Raw genomic sequence first — 17,881 nt, forward strand, 5'->3', positions numbered from 1 at the left:
GTAAACTAGTTGTAATGAATTGTTTAAAGGTTGGTTTTAAGGTTTATTTAAAATCATATTATTACAGTAGAATTTTTGTCTGTGTTATACCTCTCATCTACTGTTATACTAAAGATTTTGTTGAACTATGGCAGCCATATTTAAAGAAATCAATCAAGTATAACATCAATAGTCCTACCTACTTCTAATTAGAACTTTTCTAAATAGGATGTTTATTCTTTATTACCAAAGATATTAGCTCCCTTGAACCATCATTATTAATAATTATAAAAAAATGTATAAACACTTTATAATAAGGGAAGGGGGGTTAATGCAACAATCTCGTAATCAATGTATAAATGGCACTTAGCCGTTACTTTTTAAACTTTTTGTTCGATTTAGGTAAAATTGACCTACTAAGGATTACTCATGCAAAATTTCTGATCGAAATTCGAATTTTAAGTTCTATTTATACATTGTTTACAAGATGGTTGCATTAACCCCCCCCCCCCTTTTTTTTTTGGGGGGGGGGGGGGTTATTTCCATGGCTACACTATAAGACAACCTTCCTGGAATAAGATCCTATTTAGCCAATTAACAATATTTCCCCTTTTGGCCTTTCCATGGTCTACAGATCATAGTGGTCTCATATGCACTTTAAACTAAAGGGTGAGCAAAAAAAAATGCGTAGATTTTTAAAATTCAAATTGCGCGGCTTGCATTAATAGTAGAAAAATGTTACGCATACCGTTAGAACCGCTATGAAGGGTATTTTTTGGAAATATAAGAACGATTCCTCTGCTGCATATAGTTAGGGAGCTACGTGGTAAAATGTCCAAACTGACTTAAAACTTGACTTGCGAGTAAAATTTGGAACGTTTTACCACCTAGCTCCTTAATTATTTGTAGCACAGGCACCGTTTTTATATTTCCAAAAAATAGAGTTCATAACGGTTCTAACGGTATGCGTAACATTTTTCTACTATTAACACAAGCTGCGCAATTTGAATTTAAAAAATCTACGCAGTTATTTTTGCACACACTATTCTCTAAAATTTAGTAATATACTCGCAAGTCAAGTTTTACGTCAATTGGGACATTTTAACGCGTAGCTCCTTACCAATGCGTAGCACAGGAATCATTTTTATATTTCCAAAAAAAACAGTTCATAGCGGATCTAACGGTATGAATAACATTTTTCTACTATTAACAAAAGCCGCGCAATTTGAATTTTAAAAATCTACGCATTTTTTTTGCTCACCCTTTAGGTTAAATACCGGTCGAGATATTGAATTAGAAATCATTTAAAGCAGGCTTTGAAATTGATTTACATCCCTTTTATCCCCCAATTTTAGTAACTACCAAAGGCTAAATTTCACAATGAATATTGAGTTTGATTCCATTAAAAATCTATGATACCCAAGTCTAGAAAAATATAATTATAGCTCAAATTTTGCTGTCTTTTCTGTTTCTCAAAATAGTTCATTTCTAAAAATCACTCTTAAATGTAAATTTATAATAACAAACAAATATAAATATTTTGTTCCTACATTAAATGCTTTTAATAGTAAGATTCTAATGTTATGTTCTGATAGTTTTTCTTTGTAAAAAAGAAATTTTTAAGAGTTTTAAAAATGTTATTATTGGTTGCTAGCATGAGCAATCAAAATTTATCTAAATTAGTGTTTACAAGACAGTGGGCGATTACAACTGATCTCTAAACATTTTTTTAAAAAATTCTTAAGTTTTTAAAAATTCTTTAGTTTTTAAAACTAAATCACTGCTTTAGACTTAAGGAATTTTTACAATCCGCCACTAAATGAGTTACATTTAATTTTGTAAAGGTTTTCAGCAAAACACACTTAGTCTTTTAGTAGTTATGTCAATGAAAATGATTGGTCTAATGTCAATAACCCCAAAAAATAATAATAGTAGAAAATCTCAAAAATAGAAAAGGACCATATGTCAAACACTAGGCCTTACAAGCATTTATATATATTGTTTTGTCTGCCATGTTCTACCATATGAAACCCCCAAAATTGCCCAAGGAAAGTGATTTATCAATCTATAATAAAAAAAAGAAAGGCCGCCTCTTTAATCAAAGAAGTGCACTGGCCAATTAAGATCAAATAAAAAGGGCTTTACAATTTATCCAAAGAAACTGAAAGGAAACACGAAAAACAGAAGGACTATTTAATTCTGTTAAATTTACTGATTTTAAATGATTTAACTACATCTGGTGTCTTTTTATAGGAAATAAATTATTTATGTTGCTTAATCTTTGCCTGTCCTGTTTCCATATTCATTTATTAGACTCCAACAACCTTTCCTTGCTTTATATTTAAGGCCCACAGGCCTATTTTAAGCTTGCTCCGTTGTTGTGTCTATGCTATTATTTGTCTCATTCTCTTTCAAGACTTTGGGTTTATACCATTTCAAAAGTAGTTCACATAAATCAGCAAAGATTTATATAAGTGTAATAGTAATTATCTGAAAAGCAAGAACACTCAAACGGAAGTACAGATGTAGTTTTAATCATAGAGAAGCTGCACCACATTCTTAGATTATTACTGTTCTGTTCTATTATTTGCTTTTTTAAAAATAATGAATTTACCCGTTTTTGCAAGGACACCTTGAGCGCGTGCCTCGTAATGATTACTTTGTCACTCGTTCGCGCGCTCCTGTGCCATTACTATCTTATTTTTATTGCAGCAAAACTACTCTTATATATTGGCATATTTGGTTGGTTGGTCAATGGTCATTTATAGTACTTGTACAGTTTTTTAATCGCATCGTATTAGAATTTAGCGGATATTGATCGGTTTTGATGGAAGGGTGGATGGAAGTAGGCCGTCTACTTTAATTATGAGTTTGAAAAGAAAAAGTAAAAATAGTTATAAACCTTCCAATAATCCCTTTACCTATGAGAAGCTTCACTTGAAAGGAGAACCATATCGGTTCAGCAGTCAGCAAACTCCTTCGCTACACACACATATAAAGACCGACATCCTGTTACTTTTATAGTAAGGATTTATTTTTATGACTCCATTATTTTTAACATTTATGCCCCCAATGAACAAAATGCTCCTTGTTAATAGATAAGTTGCACTCAAAGTGATCATTACAAGAACAGACAAAAACTTACAGGCCAACTTTTCCCCCCCAAGGACTAAGAGATAGGACAATTGAAGTCATATTATTTCCCCTTAAACATAAATTGTGAAAGTCAGATTTATTTCCCCCCTTATTTTAACGATTAATATCAATACAGAAATGTTTAGATTTGTGTTATCAATAAAATGGAGAATAATTGATTAAAATTATGTGTACTTAATATTTTGAAGTAATTTTGCAATATCCTATCATTTGTGATATATAGGGTTCGGCAGCTGCAGCAATTTTGACTGCCGCAGCAAGCTTCTTTATGGTGGTTGTTAACATTTTAAAAAACCAACTAAGCTTTCTAAAATGGAAAACTCAATCGGTTTAGTAGTTATGGGACAGACAATAAAAAGGCCTTACTAATTTATATCATAGGACACAACCGCCTTTCAATTTTTGAGCCGTCACTCAACAACAATCTCCCGAAAATCCGCTGGTCATCAAATATCAGCTTCCTAAAAAAAAATTAGCGGCTGTCGAGCCCTAGTTTTGTGCATATTAATACTTTTAACACTTTTATAATTATATAACTATCCTTTAATTAAGACAAATTATAAAATTGTATCAAAATTAGATAAAAATATAATTAGGGGGCGATGATTGATAATAACACAAACATTGAGTACTGTCTCAAATTCTTTAGTAGCGCAGCTACTCTTAACTTTGTACTTGTCTGTCCGTACGACCTTCCAGAATCCAAGTTTTTGAAATAAAGTTATTTGCTGACGACTACTTTACACTAGACCAATGTTCTTACTTACTTTGAATGATTGTTAGCTTGTTATTGTTGCGCTACTTATGGGCATAATTTTTCTTGTTAATCATTATGACAGACAATTAGCTTCTTGAATAAATAATCTTATTCCTAAACATTTAAAATTTATATCTATCTAATTTTTTTTTTGGTTTCAACTAGCGGCAGCGCCCCTAACATTTAGGGGCTATGTATTAGAAGGCTTAGGGAAGAGAAGAAAATGATATAAAACCATCTTAACACTTAAATCTAGAAATAAAACCATCCTGGGACCAATATGAAGCTTCTTAATATAAAGAACCCAATCGGTTTATTAGCTTCGAAATCTTAGGCTTCAGACAAAAAAAACCTTACTACTTTATATAATAGGATAAACATTATTTCTACTGAAATTTATTTATAATATTTATTTTCAGGTTCTGATGGCAGCCTGGAGACTGGTAGCAGCCACAACTCTCTTACCCCAGGACACCCAGCCTCCCCGTGGGGCGGCAGCCCCTCACCCCGCCTACCCTCAACATGGCAACCAACCCCTACGCCGGCCGACAAGCCGCGCATCAAACCTATCCCCACCAAAATAACCAAACAACCGTCGTCTGACATTGTTTTTGCAATGAAACCACCGCAGGGTGTGAAAAACTATAGAAAAAAGATTCGGCCGTTCAGGCGGCGGTGTCGCCAGCCGGGCACAGACATTAAAATCGGCACCTTTGTCCTTAAGTTAGAAATTCAATCGGCGGCCGGTAAAGTGAAGCTAAAACGTAAATCGCCGCCGCACAAAACTATCGAGCAGCGTGCCCTGCGGTTGGACGAACAGATTGCCAAAATTGTGACCAGAAAATCTCAGATCCAAGTACCTATATCCGCGTGGCGGGTGGGCAGAACTGATTTGGCGGGACTGATAAAAAATCCGCCAAGCGAGCCCGGTAGTCCAGTGGGTAAAATGGCACCGGCCAGCCCCGCGGCGCCATCCATGCATTATCCGGCGGCCAGACGGCCGGTCAGTCCGCCTAGGATTTATCCTTCCAGTCCTGTACCAAAGTATCATGGTGTCACTCAGGTGAGACACTTCATCTTTAGGAGCCACAAATTTTGATATTATTTTATTTTTAAGACACAAAGGAGCCTTTGGGGAATTTTATTATCTCTAAGTGGGAGAGGCGAGGGGTATTAATTTTAATACCAACCTGCTATCATCTAATTATAAACTGGAACGATCAATGCAGTCATAGAAACCTATTAAATGACAAAATAATATATTATTATTTTCACTTAAAATATTCAAAATCCAGCAAAATTTACCAAATATTTTTGTTTATTTGTAGTTACCTGGAGGAGGTATGAAAGTGAAGTCTGAATTGAAAATGGTGACAGAAACCTGTACATCAACCATCACCTCTGTATCTACCTCTCAACCCAGACAAAATAAGGTATGTATAGGAATATGTAGGATTATTTTGGACTACAAAATAAGGTTTGTGATTAGCCATAGTTTCTTAGTGTTTAGAACTAAGTAGTCATGGAGTAGGACCAGACACGTTTGTATAGCCACTAGGGCCAGTTCAAGCTCTACGTTCAAGTACATTCATGAAATAAGTTAGTTATGTTATAGCCAATAGGAACATGATAACTCAATCAAAGAAAATTTGAACTATTGTTTAGGCTAGGTACTTTTGACTACTAACGTCAAGAATAAAGACTATATTGTTTCATTCAATCTATAGAATTACTGTATTTCATTTAAATGTTCTTTATTGTCTCTAAAATATGTTTTTTTTTTAGGTTAAAGCAGAGACTCGAACCGTGTCTGCTGAAACTCGGCCAGTGCCAGTGCGTACTATGCCCATCACCCCGACCATCGGCAGGGTGAAGACGGAAGGGGGAGGGATGGGCCACAGCCCAGCTGTTGGCCACCCTGGACTGGAGGGGGTTAATAACAGCCCCGGCAGAGGACTCAAGATGGCCGCGCTTACCTCGCTTATGACCCCTGAGATGGCTAGGTATATTATTTCATTTAGACAGACATTAAAATAAGAAAAAAATCTTTTTCATATTTTAAAAGTAAATTATTTTTATTTACTAAAATTATTCTTATCTAGGGTGCGAATGGAAATCGGGCCCACACCCCACCACCAAGACCGTGAACCAAGCTTCGCCTCGCCGAGAAAACGGTTCCTGAAGGACTACCCGGACGGCCAGTCGCCCGCCAAACACCGCCGCCTTTCCACCGAGCACCGCCTCAGCACTGATAGCCTAGGCAGCACCGGGGACAGAGCCTCGCCCTATTTGCCGCACCGCGGCAATTCACCGCTTCCCCATTCGGCCGCCAGTCGAACCGCTGCTGGCGGTTCCAACTCTCAAGATGTGAAGCCGTTCACCGCGTTCTCTATTGATAATTTGATCTCCGGGTCGCAGGCAGCCGCGGCGGCTAGATTAGCTGCCAGCAGTGCAGCACAGTCCAGTTCTAGTCCTTCAAGGTATTTTAAATTTAATTTATTAGATTATGATATAGCAACTATAGTATAGATGTATATACAGATAACTAACTCTCCCCCTTTTCAATGAACTTTTTCATCTGCTAGCAAATTGTTTTCTGCTTCTTAGCTGTGTTAATATTCCTGTAACGATTGGTTGATTTTCCAAGACCCAATTGAGAGTGTGTACAAGGTTAGGTATTGCGATAGGGAAATACAGTTATCTAACCCTTTCTTCCTCTAGTGCTTTACTCTAATGATATAGGAATATCGTGAAATCTTCGAATAATTACTGTTATTTAAATGCCTATTCTTTTTTAGAAACCGCCGAGACTCAAACCAGTATCTTGGGTCGCCACACCCTGGCCTAGGGCAGCGCAGCACGACCCCCAGCAACCCTGTGGGCGGTCTGAGTCTGCGCCACGACCTAACCCCGTCCTCCCACCACCACAGTGTACCTGACAGCCCGGGCAAAGTCCACGCCCCCACCCCAACACGTCCCCGGGGCACCAGCCGTGATTCCCTGCCGCCCGCCCGGCCTGCTAGCAGTCCTCCGCATGGGGTCAGCAGCAGTCATCATTCAGCTGCAGCCAGTCATCAAAATGCAGCAGCAGCTCTAATGAATCCGTTCTTGTATCCTGGCGGAGGACCTGGAGCGGCAGGACAACACCCACTCCTGGCAGCTGCCGCCAGTCAACAAATCGCATATCTGGCAGCAATTCAAAACCAGGCAAATCTGTTGACGCAACAGCTGCGAGAGCAGGGAGTCAATCCTGCCATGCTACAACACGCCTTGCAACAACAGCAAATCCAACAGCAGCAGGCAGCTTTGGCGGCAGCAGCTGCTGGAGGCCACAGTCTTTTCCCGGGCATGCCGCCGTCAGCGGCCTCCCAATTTCCCGGGGCAAATCCATTTGCCATGCACCCAGCATTTAATCCTTATTTAGCGGCTGTGTCAGCCGCCGGCGGTTTTGCAGGCCTGCCCGGGGCTTCATCAATGCCGCCAGCTGTGAGTATAGCCTCAGCCAGCATTCCCTCAATACCCACCAGCGTGTGGACCCCTCCTGTGGGCGGGGTGGCCACACCCACCCCACCAAATTCGAACTCTAGTGGCCAGCGTGAAACCCCTACGCCCACTCGAACGTCGCACAGTGGTCTGTCCTCGCCCGGCTATCCCACCTCTACCTCACAGTCCCTGGCTACCTCAATGGGGGGAGGAGGACACCACCCCTCTCTGCTCAGAATTAAGGAGAGTATGTCTCCGCCCCCAACCTCAGGAGCTGGGTCTATGGACATCAAACGGGAAGGATCACAGCGTCAATCCTCAGGTATTGCACATTTTTCAATCAAATTTTCTCACTAGGTACTAAAAGATCGTAAAAAAATTATACGTTTAGGTTTGTTTGTATTATCCTTTATTGTTCTATTTAAAATTGTCCATGATTTTTTAAAAACTTTTAAAGTAAAATATGTTTTACTAATGTTAATTTTTATTTTCAGAAGCTCCGCTAAATTTATCTATGAGGCCAACGACACTGTAACAAAAACTACACAAATCAAGAATACACTGTAAAAAATCTACCTACAAAATCTACAGAAAATGTTATAATACTGAAGCACAAAAATTGTCAAGAACTAAAACTTGCCGTCCAAGAGAAATGTACAATGCTTTCTACAAAATGTTTAGAATTATTTATTAGATTTATTTTGTATCAAATTTTCTTTGCAAAAACCAAAGCAAATATTCCAGTGTATTTTAGAAGAAAGCTTTCTATACCTTAACAAAAAAGAATTTTTTTTGTTTTTAAAAGATGATTAGATAGAAAAAAGGTCTATAATTAAATACACACAAGTACCTTATATTAGAAAAAGTTTAAATTGCACAAAAGTGCTTCTTAGCAAATTTAGATGTATTTTTGTAATAATTATGGTACTTTAATTTAGTGCCTACTGCTTAATTTATCATCGTGCTTTTTAGCATTTAAAGATTTTAAAGATCGAGCTTGTTAGATTTAGAAAACAGACGACCTAAATAGTATAATTGATTAACAAAAATTTATGCTAAAAAGATCTCATAAATGTCGTCTTAATATTAGAGAAAATACAAAAATACTTCTGGCTCGAAAAATATCAATTTTTTACCCTCGTTTTGTTCATTAAAAAAGATCTCAACTTGTTTTGTAATATTTTCTGAAAATCAAATGTGCAATTGATTTCTTTTTGCTTCAAATGATAATTTTTTATCGAAAAATATTGAAAATTATCCGCTTTTATTTGAAAGTTATGTTATCATGTGTAAAAATATAAAAAATTTGAAAATTCTTGTTATCTTCTGAATTCTTTCTTACAGTTTGGTTCTTTGTAAATATTTCATATTTCTTTATAAAAATCATATTTTTCTGCCTTTTTTAGGCTTTATTTTTATTAAGGGAGGGGTGATAATTGTAGATATCTCGTATTAAAATAGTTTCAAACCTAAAATTTTACATAGCTATCTTTTTAAAAAAAAACCTTGAATACATTTTATCAGCCACACATGCCTAAATTTACGAGAAGTCTACAAAATCGACCTCTCCCTTTATCGGGTTTTTTTCCCACCTTTATCATTCATAGATGGAGATTAAATAATTTAGATTTTTAAAAAAACAAAAATTTAAAATTTTGGTACCTAAATTATTTTTGTAATTCTATGAAAATTATGTGATATATCTATATTTCATTGAAAATCTAAGTTATGTTAAAACTTTAAAAGATAATTAAATGTTTCTACATAAATAAAATGTTAAGAAAAATATTGTGTTTTTTCATTAAATTTTACTGAATAACATTATTTCGGCTGGTTCTAACAAATATTTTCATGCCAAGAAAATGTCATATCTCTAATGTGATATTTGTGTAATAAACAATCAAAAACCATCTTGAATTTTGGTGGTAGATAATAATATCTATGGAGGGGATGTTCTGAGGGCAATTTTTCAAGTGATAAATTACAGAATGATTACTTTATTGTGATGTATGGTATAGTTATTTCTCGTATCGTATTATAAACGGTTTTCCGCGGATATAGAATGTACAATTATAAGATTAAAACCAGTTTTTTAAGCCCCATGGTGCCGAAGGCACCGGCTAAAAAAACTAGTTTTAATCTTATGATTGTACATTTCTATATTCGTAGAAAACTGGATATAATATGAGGCTAGACATAGTTTTTTCATATGGATGAGAACCGGTTCCTATCCACTGGATTCGAATGAATACGAGAAAACTATTTTACAAGTAGATGCTTTTCTTCTTAGAACTCATTCTCTTTTTGGATCACCTGAAAATGATTTCCTATTTGAGCCCTAGTTTCCTACAGTGTACAGCAGATAACCCAATTATTGCAGACCCTATTTTCAGCGACTCCGGTCAAATGGAAAAGCGATTTAATGTATAAACGAATTATACATTCAAAAATTTTGATTTTTAAAATTTTGATTTTTTGAAGCTTTTTTAGCTAGTAGCAAATATTGAGATAGGACGCGGAAGCTACGCACACTTTCGGAAACTAGAATTCAGTTCATCTCATTTTGAGTTATCTAATTTAAATAACCCTACACACTTAAAATTTTCTTCAAATTTGCTGGATAAATCTGGTTTTCGTGGCTTTTCAGCAAAAACTCTCAAATTGAATTAATTGCTCATTGTCCCCTCCCTTCCTCCCTGAAAAAAGGACAATATTTTTTTCAATTTTGTCAGTTTGATTATTGTATCTAGAGATTAGAGTAAAATACTAGAGGGAAAAAGGGTTAAATAACTGTATCTCCCTATCGCAACCGCCTTGTGCAAACTTTCTATTGGGTTATTAAAAATCAACCAATGGTTTCGCTTATATTAACAAAGCCAAGTAGCAAAAAATTATTTAGAAGCAGAGGTAGTTGTCTGTTTATACATCTATCCTATAGATCTGGTATCTCGAGTATCAAAAAAAATTATACTTCGTGGCTCTTCTCTCGGATACTTTTAGTACGCAACTCTTCCTACCTTAACCTTACCTAACCCAAAATAAACCTAAAACATGACAACATCCTTATAAACGAAGCTCTGAAACGGCGGGACAAACGAACATTAACACTTGTAGAGTGTTAATACTGAAAATGCTTCGCATATATAAGAATATTTTCATTTTTTTTCCAAAGGTTTCATTTGTACCAGCGAAAACCTAATAGGATAGTGGAAATAGTAATTTTTATGAGGTTGCGTGATTTAATATTCGAAATTTATGAGACAAAGAATAAGATAAGTTGTTTTTAAAACAAATTTTATTCAAATAAGATATTTTGATATCTAGTTCTATTAGAATTACTAATTTTATTTTATTGGGAACTATACGTATATGTATTTTACTTTTTAGCTATATGGGATGATTTTAATTGTAATCCAAATATTTTAATTTGGGCTATCTCCCCAAAAGTTGTTTACACCTTTCTCAAAAGGCGTTTTAATAGTTATTTCTCGTATCGTATTATAAACGGCTTTCCGCGGATATAGAATGTACAATTATAAGATTAAAACTAGTTTTTAAGCCCCGTGGTGCCGAAGGCACCGGCTAAAAAACTAGTTTTAATCTTATGATTGTACATTTCTATATTCGTAGAAAGCTGGATATAATACGATGCTAGACATAGTTTTTTCGTATGGATGAGAACCGGTTCCTATCCACCGGATTCGAATGAATACGAGAAAAGTATTTAAATCTTTCAAAAGTTTCATAAACTTGTTTCATGGAAGGTAGAATTAAAAGAAAGGCGGGTGCTCTCCACCAAAGCATCTAAAAAACAACTTAACCCTCCATTCTCATTCTTGAGCTAAATTGAGAATACAGGGAAACGGGGGGGTTATTTCTTTTGTATAAACCTGAGGGGGCGGCCCTGACCCTGCAGGGATAACCAGTACCCAATATAACCTAACCTAACTTAAAATAATAAACAAAAGAAAACTCCCTAATTTTCAATGTAATTCATAATAATGGTGGGAGGTTCTGTACTCGACTAGGAACTTTGAGGGAAATGTGCAACAAATTTAAAAAGAATCACAAAAAATATTACTTATTTATTAAAATTTCAAAAGCAAAACAGAAATATTTATATAAAAATTAAAGTCAATTTCATGTTTACTTTTCAAGAAGATGTTTTTTTTTCAAATTGGTTATCCCTCATTTTCTGCATTTTTTCTGAAAATTAAGTTATAAGGAATGGAGAAGACAATTTTTTCTCGTATTAATTCGAATCCGGTGGATAGGAACCCGTTCTCATCCATACGAAAAAACTATGTCTAGCATCGTATTATATCCAGTTTTCTACGAATATAGAAATGTACAATCATAAGATTAAAACTAGTTTTTTTAGCCGTTGCCTTCGGCACCTCGGGGCTAAAAAAACTGGTTTTAATCTTATAATTATACATTCTATATCCGCGGAAAGCCGTTTATAATACGATGCGAGAAATAACTATTATCTCTACAAATGTTCAGCTACCAGGGTCAGAATAAACGTTTTTCAGACTTATAGGAAATGATTTATTTGCTGCCGTTTATACCCCCCCCCCCCCCCCCTCCGAAATTACCCAATAATGTGATAGCCTAATAGTATTTAGTTGTGTTACACTTTAAAAATTCATTCCAGTAATGAAACTTATATTTTTAAGAGTTTGAAAAATTTCCTTTAATTCTGGAATAGGTTTTTATTGCTTTCCGCAGATATTAATAAGGAAAATTACAAGAATAAAACCATTTTTGTTTGCTCCAAATGGCAGCCTAACAAAACTGGTATGCATTTTATGATTTTTAATTTGAAAATTGTCAGTAATATGATGCTATAAATGATTTTTCAGTATGGACACATGAAAATCTAGTGTAAGTTATTTATCACATTGTATTATTGACAGTTTTCTGCAGACATTACAAAATGATAAGTCTGAGTACCAGGTCTAATCCAGTGGATATTGACCAGTTTCAAAGCCATACTGCAAAAAGTATTAAGTTTAAGAAATAGTATTAAGTTATGGATTATCTTACTTGTTTCGAAGGGCAAGGGAAATTTTTCAAGCATTCAGCCAACATCTTATCACACAAACACAACTAGGTACAAAGAAGATGACTGGGAGAGAACTAAAGCAGGTACTTAAAAAAATTTATAAATAATGTAAACCCGATAAATTTTTGGGGATCATTTGGTTTTCCTAAAATGTCAAAATCCACCTCTTTGACTTATAACGCAATGCCAACAGTGTAAATAAAGTAACAGGAATACTGTCTGTCTGTTTGTACCAAAGAATCTTGCTAACTGATTTGTTTATCTTTGACAGGGAAGCTTCTCACAGGTCCTGGGAAGGTTTATAACTATTATGGGGGAGGGTACCTCCACCCTCCCAAGAGAAATCAGAGCTAGAAAAATTACCCCCCCAAAAAAAATATATTTTTTTTATATTTAAAACCTAAAATCTAAAAGGGAAGGACTTTTTTTACTTTTCTTTTTAAATCTTATCCATAATAATCTTGCCTCTAGGGGTGTAGCTGCTAGTTTGTAAATAAGATAATACACATACATACCCCTAAATCACATCGATTATTTTCAAAAATTTTACAATGAACTCCAGCTGGCATATATTAATCAGTAAAAAGACACTGATATCCATATCTGATTGCATCGTTATAAGGCCATCTTTCTAAGAAGAATTATTTTTTCAATCAGTACTTATCAATTCCAATACAATTTCTCTCAATAGAAAGGCAATATATCTTGGTACTTGTGCACAATGCCTTTGTTGTCCTTGTTACTAACCTATTGATCTACAATTTCCAATATATCTGTTAAAACATGTAAAATGGTATTTGCAACACCTAAATAAGTTATATATTATCATCTTGTTTATTATGAATTAGAATCAGACCTGTTACACTGAGGTTCTTAAAAAATTATCCAAATCCTTTCCTCCCTCCCACCTAACTCTTAACTTTCAATTATACAAATACCCTGACATTTGGTTATTCTAACGCCCCAATAAAATTTATGTTAATATCTTTAATAGAGTCTGCATCATGTATTAAAAGCTTTAGGATATAGTAGTAAAATATCCAAAATACATATTCATGCAATGCAGGTTCTTTAAAGAAGTAACAGATTGGAATTAATTCTTTTATAATTCCTACAGGCCTATACAATATACAAGGCACTAAAAAAAACTCAGTATTAATTCTCTTAATTATGAAAACACCTTTTGCAAACAGTGCATAGTATAGGCATTTCTACAGCCACACATAATTTAAAAATGATACTGATCAATATTTAAGAAATTTTTGACTTACTTATCCACTCCATCTACAGGTCCATCTACTCCAAATCCTTTATCCTGTCCACAATAACAGCCATAACCCTGTATGAAAAACCAACAATTGGGATTTAAAATTTTGGCTTTTAGTTCTAGGTATTAAAAACTGATTTAGAAAAAAATATATCCTCAGCTAAAAGTTTTTTTCCTTTTTTTTGGTTAGACATCAAGTGGCCTACATGAATAGGACCCAGGACAGTTTGTACTTCCCACAAACATAAAAGTGACTACTCTATTTTCTACACACTAATAATCGACATATAATTTCTTGAAAATTGCACCAGATATTAGCCTGGTGATTTTTCCACTTGGCTAATAAAATGATACCCCCATCCTTCCCTTTTACCCAACCCCTCCCCTGGTTGGTTTGCTCCCTGCATGAGCAACTGACCAGTACATGAGGACTATGGTAGCAACCTTAGAAGATGATGAAATTTCCCCTTTCATAATAACCATGTGTATTATATCCATTTCACTAATATAAAGTCTCTTACATTATAAAAAACTATTCAGTTATAAATCTTTCTCAACCCAATTTAAAAGAAAAAAGTCTACTTCATCATTCCGAAATATATTTCAAGTAAAAAATACTCATTATCAATCGCATCTCTTGTAGAAGTGAATCAAGCAATATTAGCTTGGTCGTTTTAGACATTATCTTACATTATATATATCAATGTTATCACATCCTGTACCACACTAAAATAAATATAGATTAAAGGAAATACTAACATGAAATATTATTAAATCAAACCATTTTATTTTGACTAAACTGGAAAGGAATAGACATAATCTTATTTACATCATGATAAAGTAATTTCTTCTAGATAATTACAAATTATATTTGGTATAACAGGGAAATAATAATAAGAATTAATAAAACCCTATTATTTAAAACTAGAAAAAACAATGCATCACATTTCTAAAAGGTTTGTTGAATAAATAATTTGTTTGTAAAAACTTTGATGCAATTTTTAGGGTGCAAATGCTTCTTTTATACTTACTTGTAATACCCTACCAAGATTCCACTCATTCCTGTTTTCTACAAATAGACAGTAATTCCATAATAATGATTTGAAAATATCATATTAATCATATTCCTAGGAAAATTCAAATAATTTCTATTTAGGGGGGATGGGCCATAAATGCCCACCCCTATCTCACAAACTTTAAGAGATATCAAGACACACTAAAAAAAGTTGTTTTAAAATTTAGGAAGATTGAAATCTAATTTACCATTATAATATCATTCAAACATGTAATTGCAAATATAAGTATAGCTATAAATGCTTAGAAAATGTGTTTCTATCCAGGTTACAAAATATTTTTAGCCGTACCATTAAGAAAAATATCTATTTTTACCTATTAAGTAAAAATAATAGGTGATAAACCTTGAGATTTGATAATAGTTTACCACATAATTAATTTGATCTTACTTTGTTTGTCTGTTATATTGAATGGATTGTTAGTTTCACTTACATCCACATCTTTATTTACAAATGGCAGGATTTCTTTTTCGTTTTGATTAATTGATGGTCCATGACCTTTAATAGTTATTTCTCCCATCATAATATATCCAGCTTTCTAATAATATTAAAATGTACAATCATAAGATTAAAACCATTTTTTTAGCCTATGCATTCTTATGATTGTACATTTTAATATTCGTAGAAAGCTGGATATAATACGATGCTAGACATAGTTTTCTCGTATGGATTAGAACTGGTTCCTATCCACAGGATTTGAATGAATACAAGAAAAGTATTTAAATTAAACAAATTTTAAAAGTATTAAAATATAATGTTAGCTGTACCCAAATCACCTTGGGGCTTCATATTTGAAGGGAAGGGGTTTGTCATTTGTGACATCATATTTTTGAGACGAGGTTGCTTGCGTGGGTTTATCCCTTTTTCTTCAAATTCTTCTCTCATAAGTTGCATACTTAAAAAGCAAATCTTTAAATCTGTTATTAAAAATTAATTTTAAAAAAATAAAATTACTTAAAACTGAAATATTTAGTTTGTCAAATAATAAGTTTTGATATGGAGAGAATAGAATTAATAAAAAAGACCTATATTTTAAAATCAAATTTATCATGTCACTTTTATATAAGGATTACTCAAGGGCTATTTCTATTAATTGCCAAGTAAGTATACCCAGACTGTCTTTTCTTTGGCATCATTCCATTAATTTGGGTAACAAATACAATTAAGAATATCAACAAAATATGATTCATTGTTACAAATGATTCTGAAAAAAATAGTTTTTGATTATTTGCAAATAAAATAACAACTGCAACCTTGTCTCAACATTTAAGGCATCCACTCATTGGCATGGAGACAGATAAGTTCAAAATTCAGCCTAACACTGCTTCATAACTTAAGACATTAAAAATGGTTCCTACTGCTGCTATGTCAGGTGTGAGACATAAATAGTTAGAGTAGCAGGAATGCCTTGGCCTAAAACAGGTGCAAATCATTGCCTTGCACAGTTACTTCTAAGACAAAGGTTGTGCAATTAAAGGGATGGTTGCCTATAGGGCCAATGATCGCTTTAAGAGGTTTTAAGGTGCATGAAAAGATCCTTAACTGTAAGTGACACCAAGCCCCCTAAAGATAATCTAATAAATATGACATATATTAGCTGCATTACTGACAAAATACCTGAATGGCAAAAAAAGGTTTATTCAAAATATTGATTAGGTACTTTTGTAACATATTTCTTCATTATGTTTGAGAGCTAAAAGTTGAAGTTCTGAATATAATAGAAAGTTGCTTACTCAAGAATATTGTTTTACAGTGTACCACACACCTACCTTAATTTAATGCAACTAAATCATTAATTTTCCTTGCTATTTTACTTAAATTTATTTATCAAGTAATCAGAGATTAAAAAAATATTTACTAGTTTATTTATTAGTTGTTTATTTATTATTTAATTTGTAAACAAATAGCATTTCAACTTAGTATTTGAATTTTAATTTTGTTAATTTTCATAAAGAATTTTTTTTTTTTTAATTTTACCCGAAATTGAGGAGATTTTTCTTATTTTGTAAATCACACCACGTTGTATCACGAAAGTTTCATTTTTTCATTTCAGTTTTTCAAAAAAATCTTCATTTTTAAAAAAGAGAGATTCCTAGACAATTAGGCACGATTTTATATCTTTAATTATGTGTCAATAAAAAAGCAATAAAATCTTTCATTTTAATCAACTTTTTCACAATTTAAAAAAACAAATAAATCTTAATACAAAGAGATAGGTTGTAGGAAAATATGTTTGTCTTAATATCCAGGGACTTTACATTTCACTGGTACCCAAAGTTTTTATGCTTTGGGTCAAAAACTTTAGGTACCTACATTGATTGATTGGTTTCAAGCTATTATTTGTCCATTATGTATTTATGTTAACTCACTTAATACTATTTAGGTAAGATCTATTTATTTAGGTCTAGGGCAAAATTATCCATAAAAAGTAGTGTTAGGACTTATTCTAATAAATGTAATAATCGTAGATGTAAAACCCAGACAACTAGCTAGCCCCTGTCTTGCGGACCTTTTTCGTCTGCTAGTAAATTACTTTCTGCTCTATTATAGCGACTTGGCTGTGTTAATATTTACGATGCTATTGGCTGATATTAAAAGACCCAATTGAAAGTCGGCACAAGGTCCACGGGATGGGAAAATACATTTATTTAACCCCTTTCCCATCTATTCTTCTCTAATCTTCTCCGAGTCCCTAGAAGCAAAGGGCGCAGGCGCTTATAAATGATTATAAAATTAAATGCCATACTTGCGAATTACCTCAGGATTATGAGAAATTTAATATTTAAACAGTTGGAAATAATTAGACAATTTGGGATCATTTGTAAATGTATAGTTCAATACGTAACATACAAAGTTAATTTTAGTAGCGAAGCTACTCTATAATTTGAAATGTCCGTCCGTTCATCCGTACGTCCGTGACGGATAGCTTTTTACGTTAATTTAGGCACGTTGAATTGTCCTATCGATTTCAAATTTTGCATGGTGATCCCTGTAGAAGTTAGGTACAATTTAGAAAGCATAGCAACTCTATAATCGTTACCAGGGTGTCCGTACATCCATTTGCAACATCTTGATTTTTTCACTTTTTAACAACAAAT

General features: G+C 33.8%; 4 protein-coding genes across 11 annotated transcripts in view; 1 reads left to right on the top strand and 3 right to left on the bottom strand.

The window, feature by feature from the left end:
* Positions 1–9,161, top strand: part of LOC145323730 (uncharacterized) — a 57,451-nt gene extending 48,290 nt beyond the window's left edge. Inside the window, exons 4-10 of one of the 2 annotated variants that reach the window (XM_080166220.1) lie at positions 4,312–4,955; positions 5,221–5,325; positions 5,678–5,895; positions 5,995–6,372; positions 6,691–7,697; positions 7,870–8,120; positions 8,535–9,161. In XM_080166220.1, the coding sequence (XP_080022346.1) occupies positions 4,312–4,955; positions 5,221–5,325; positions 5,678–5,895; positions 5,995–6,372; positions 6,691–7,697; positions 7,870–7,910 (2,393 nt within the window). In that variant the 3' untranslated portion in view covers positions 7,911–8,120; positions 8,535–9,161. The remainder of the gene's footprint in view (positions 1–4,311; positions 4,956–5,220; positions 5,326–5,677; positions 5,896–5,994; positions 6,373–6,690; positions 7,698–7,869; positions 8,121–8,534) is intronic. The other variant, XM_080166219.1, reaches the window with a different exon arrangement.
* Sgf11 (SAGA associated factor 11kDa) overlaps positions 1–14,386 on the bottom strand; it is a 229,512-nt gene extending 215,126 nt beyond the window's left edge. For all 7 annotated transcript variants that reach the window (XM_080166233.1, XM_080166230.1, XM_080166228.1 and 4 more), the window contains exon 1: positions 14,344–14,386. The gene's annotated coding sequence lies outside the window, so the exon portion shown is untranslated. The remainder of the gene's footprint in view (positions 1–14,343) is intronic.
* The window catches only part of LOC145323733 (interleukin enhancer-binding factor 3-like), a 200,880-nt gene extending 186,493 nt beyond the window's left edge, over positions 1–14,387 (bottom strand). The window contains exon 1 of the mRNA XM_080166224.1: positions 14,345–14,387. The gene's annotated coding sequence lies outside the window, so the exon portion shown is untranslated. The remainder of the gene's footprint in view (positions 1–14,344) is intronic.
* Positions 12,425–16,011, bottom strand: LOC145323736 (uncharacterized). Its single transcript, XM_080166235.1, has 9 exons — positions 15,894–16,011; positions 15,560–15,678; positions 15,174–15,281; positions 14,742–14,779; positions 14,401–14,436; positions 13,715–13,782; positions 13,191–13,249; positions 12,959–13,074; positions 12,425–12,487 (listed from the first exon to the last, which is right to left on the bottom strand). Exons 1-8 carry the CDS (start codon positions 15,971–15,973, stop codon positions 13,016–13,018), a joined length of 567 nt encoding a protein of 188 aa, XP_080022361.1. The 5' UTR covers positions 15,974–16,011; the 3' UTR covers positions 12,425–12,487; positions 12,959–13,015.
* Between the last annotated feature and the right edge of the window lie 1,870 nt (positions 16,012–17,881).

The sequence above is a fragment of the Acartia tonsa genome, chromosome 7 (assembly GCF_053477335.1).
Source record: "Acartia tonsa isolate MP-2025a chromosome 7, ASM5347733v1, whole genome shotgun sequence".
NCBI lineage: Eukaryota > Metazoa > Arthropoda > Copepoda > Calanoida > Acartiidae > Acartia > Acartia tonsa.

Excerpts from the sequence above, each read along its gene's own strand:
- LOC145323736 (XM_080166235.1), bottom strand. The coding sequence starts at position 15,973 with ATGAATCATATTTTGTTGATATTCTTAATTGTATTTGTTACCCAAATT. Across the intron at positions 13,250-13,714 it reads CCTGTAGATGGAGTGGATAA|GTGTTGCAAATACCATTTTA; the intron begins GTAAGTCAAAAA and ends TAACTTATTTAG. Across the intron at positions 13,075-13,190 it reads TGGAAATTGTAGATCAATAG|AAAGATGGCCTTATAACGAT; the intron begins GTTAGTAACAAG and ends AATTCTTCTTAG.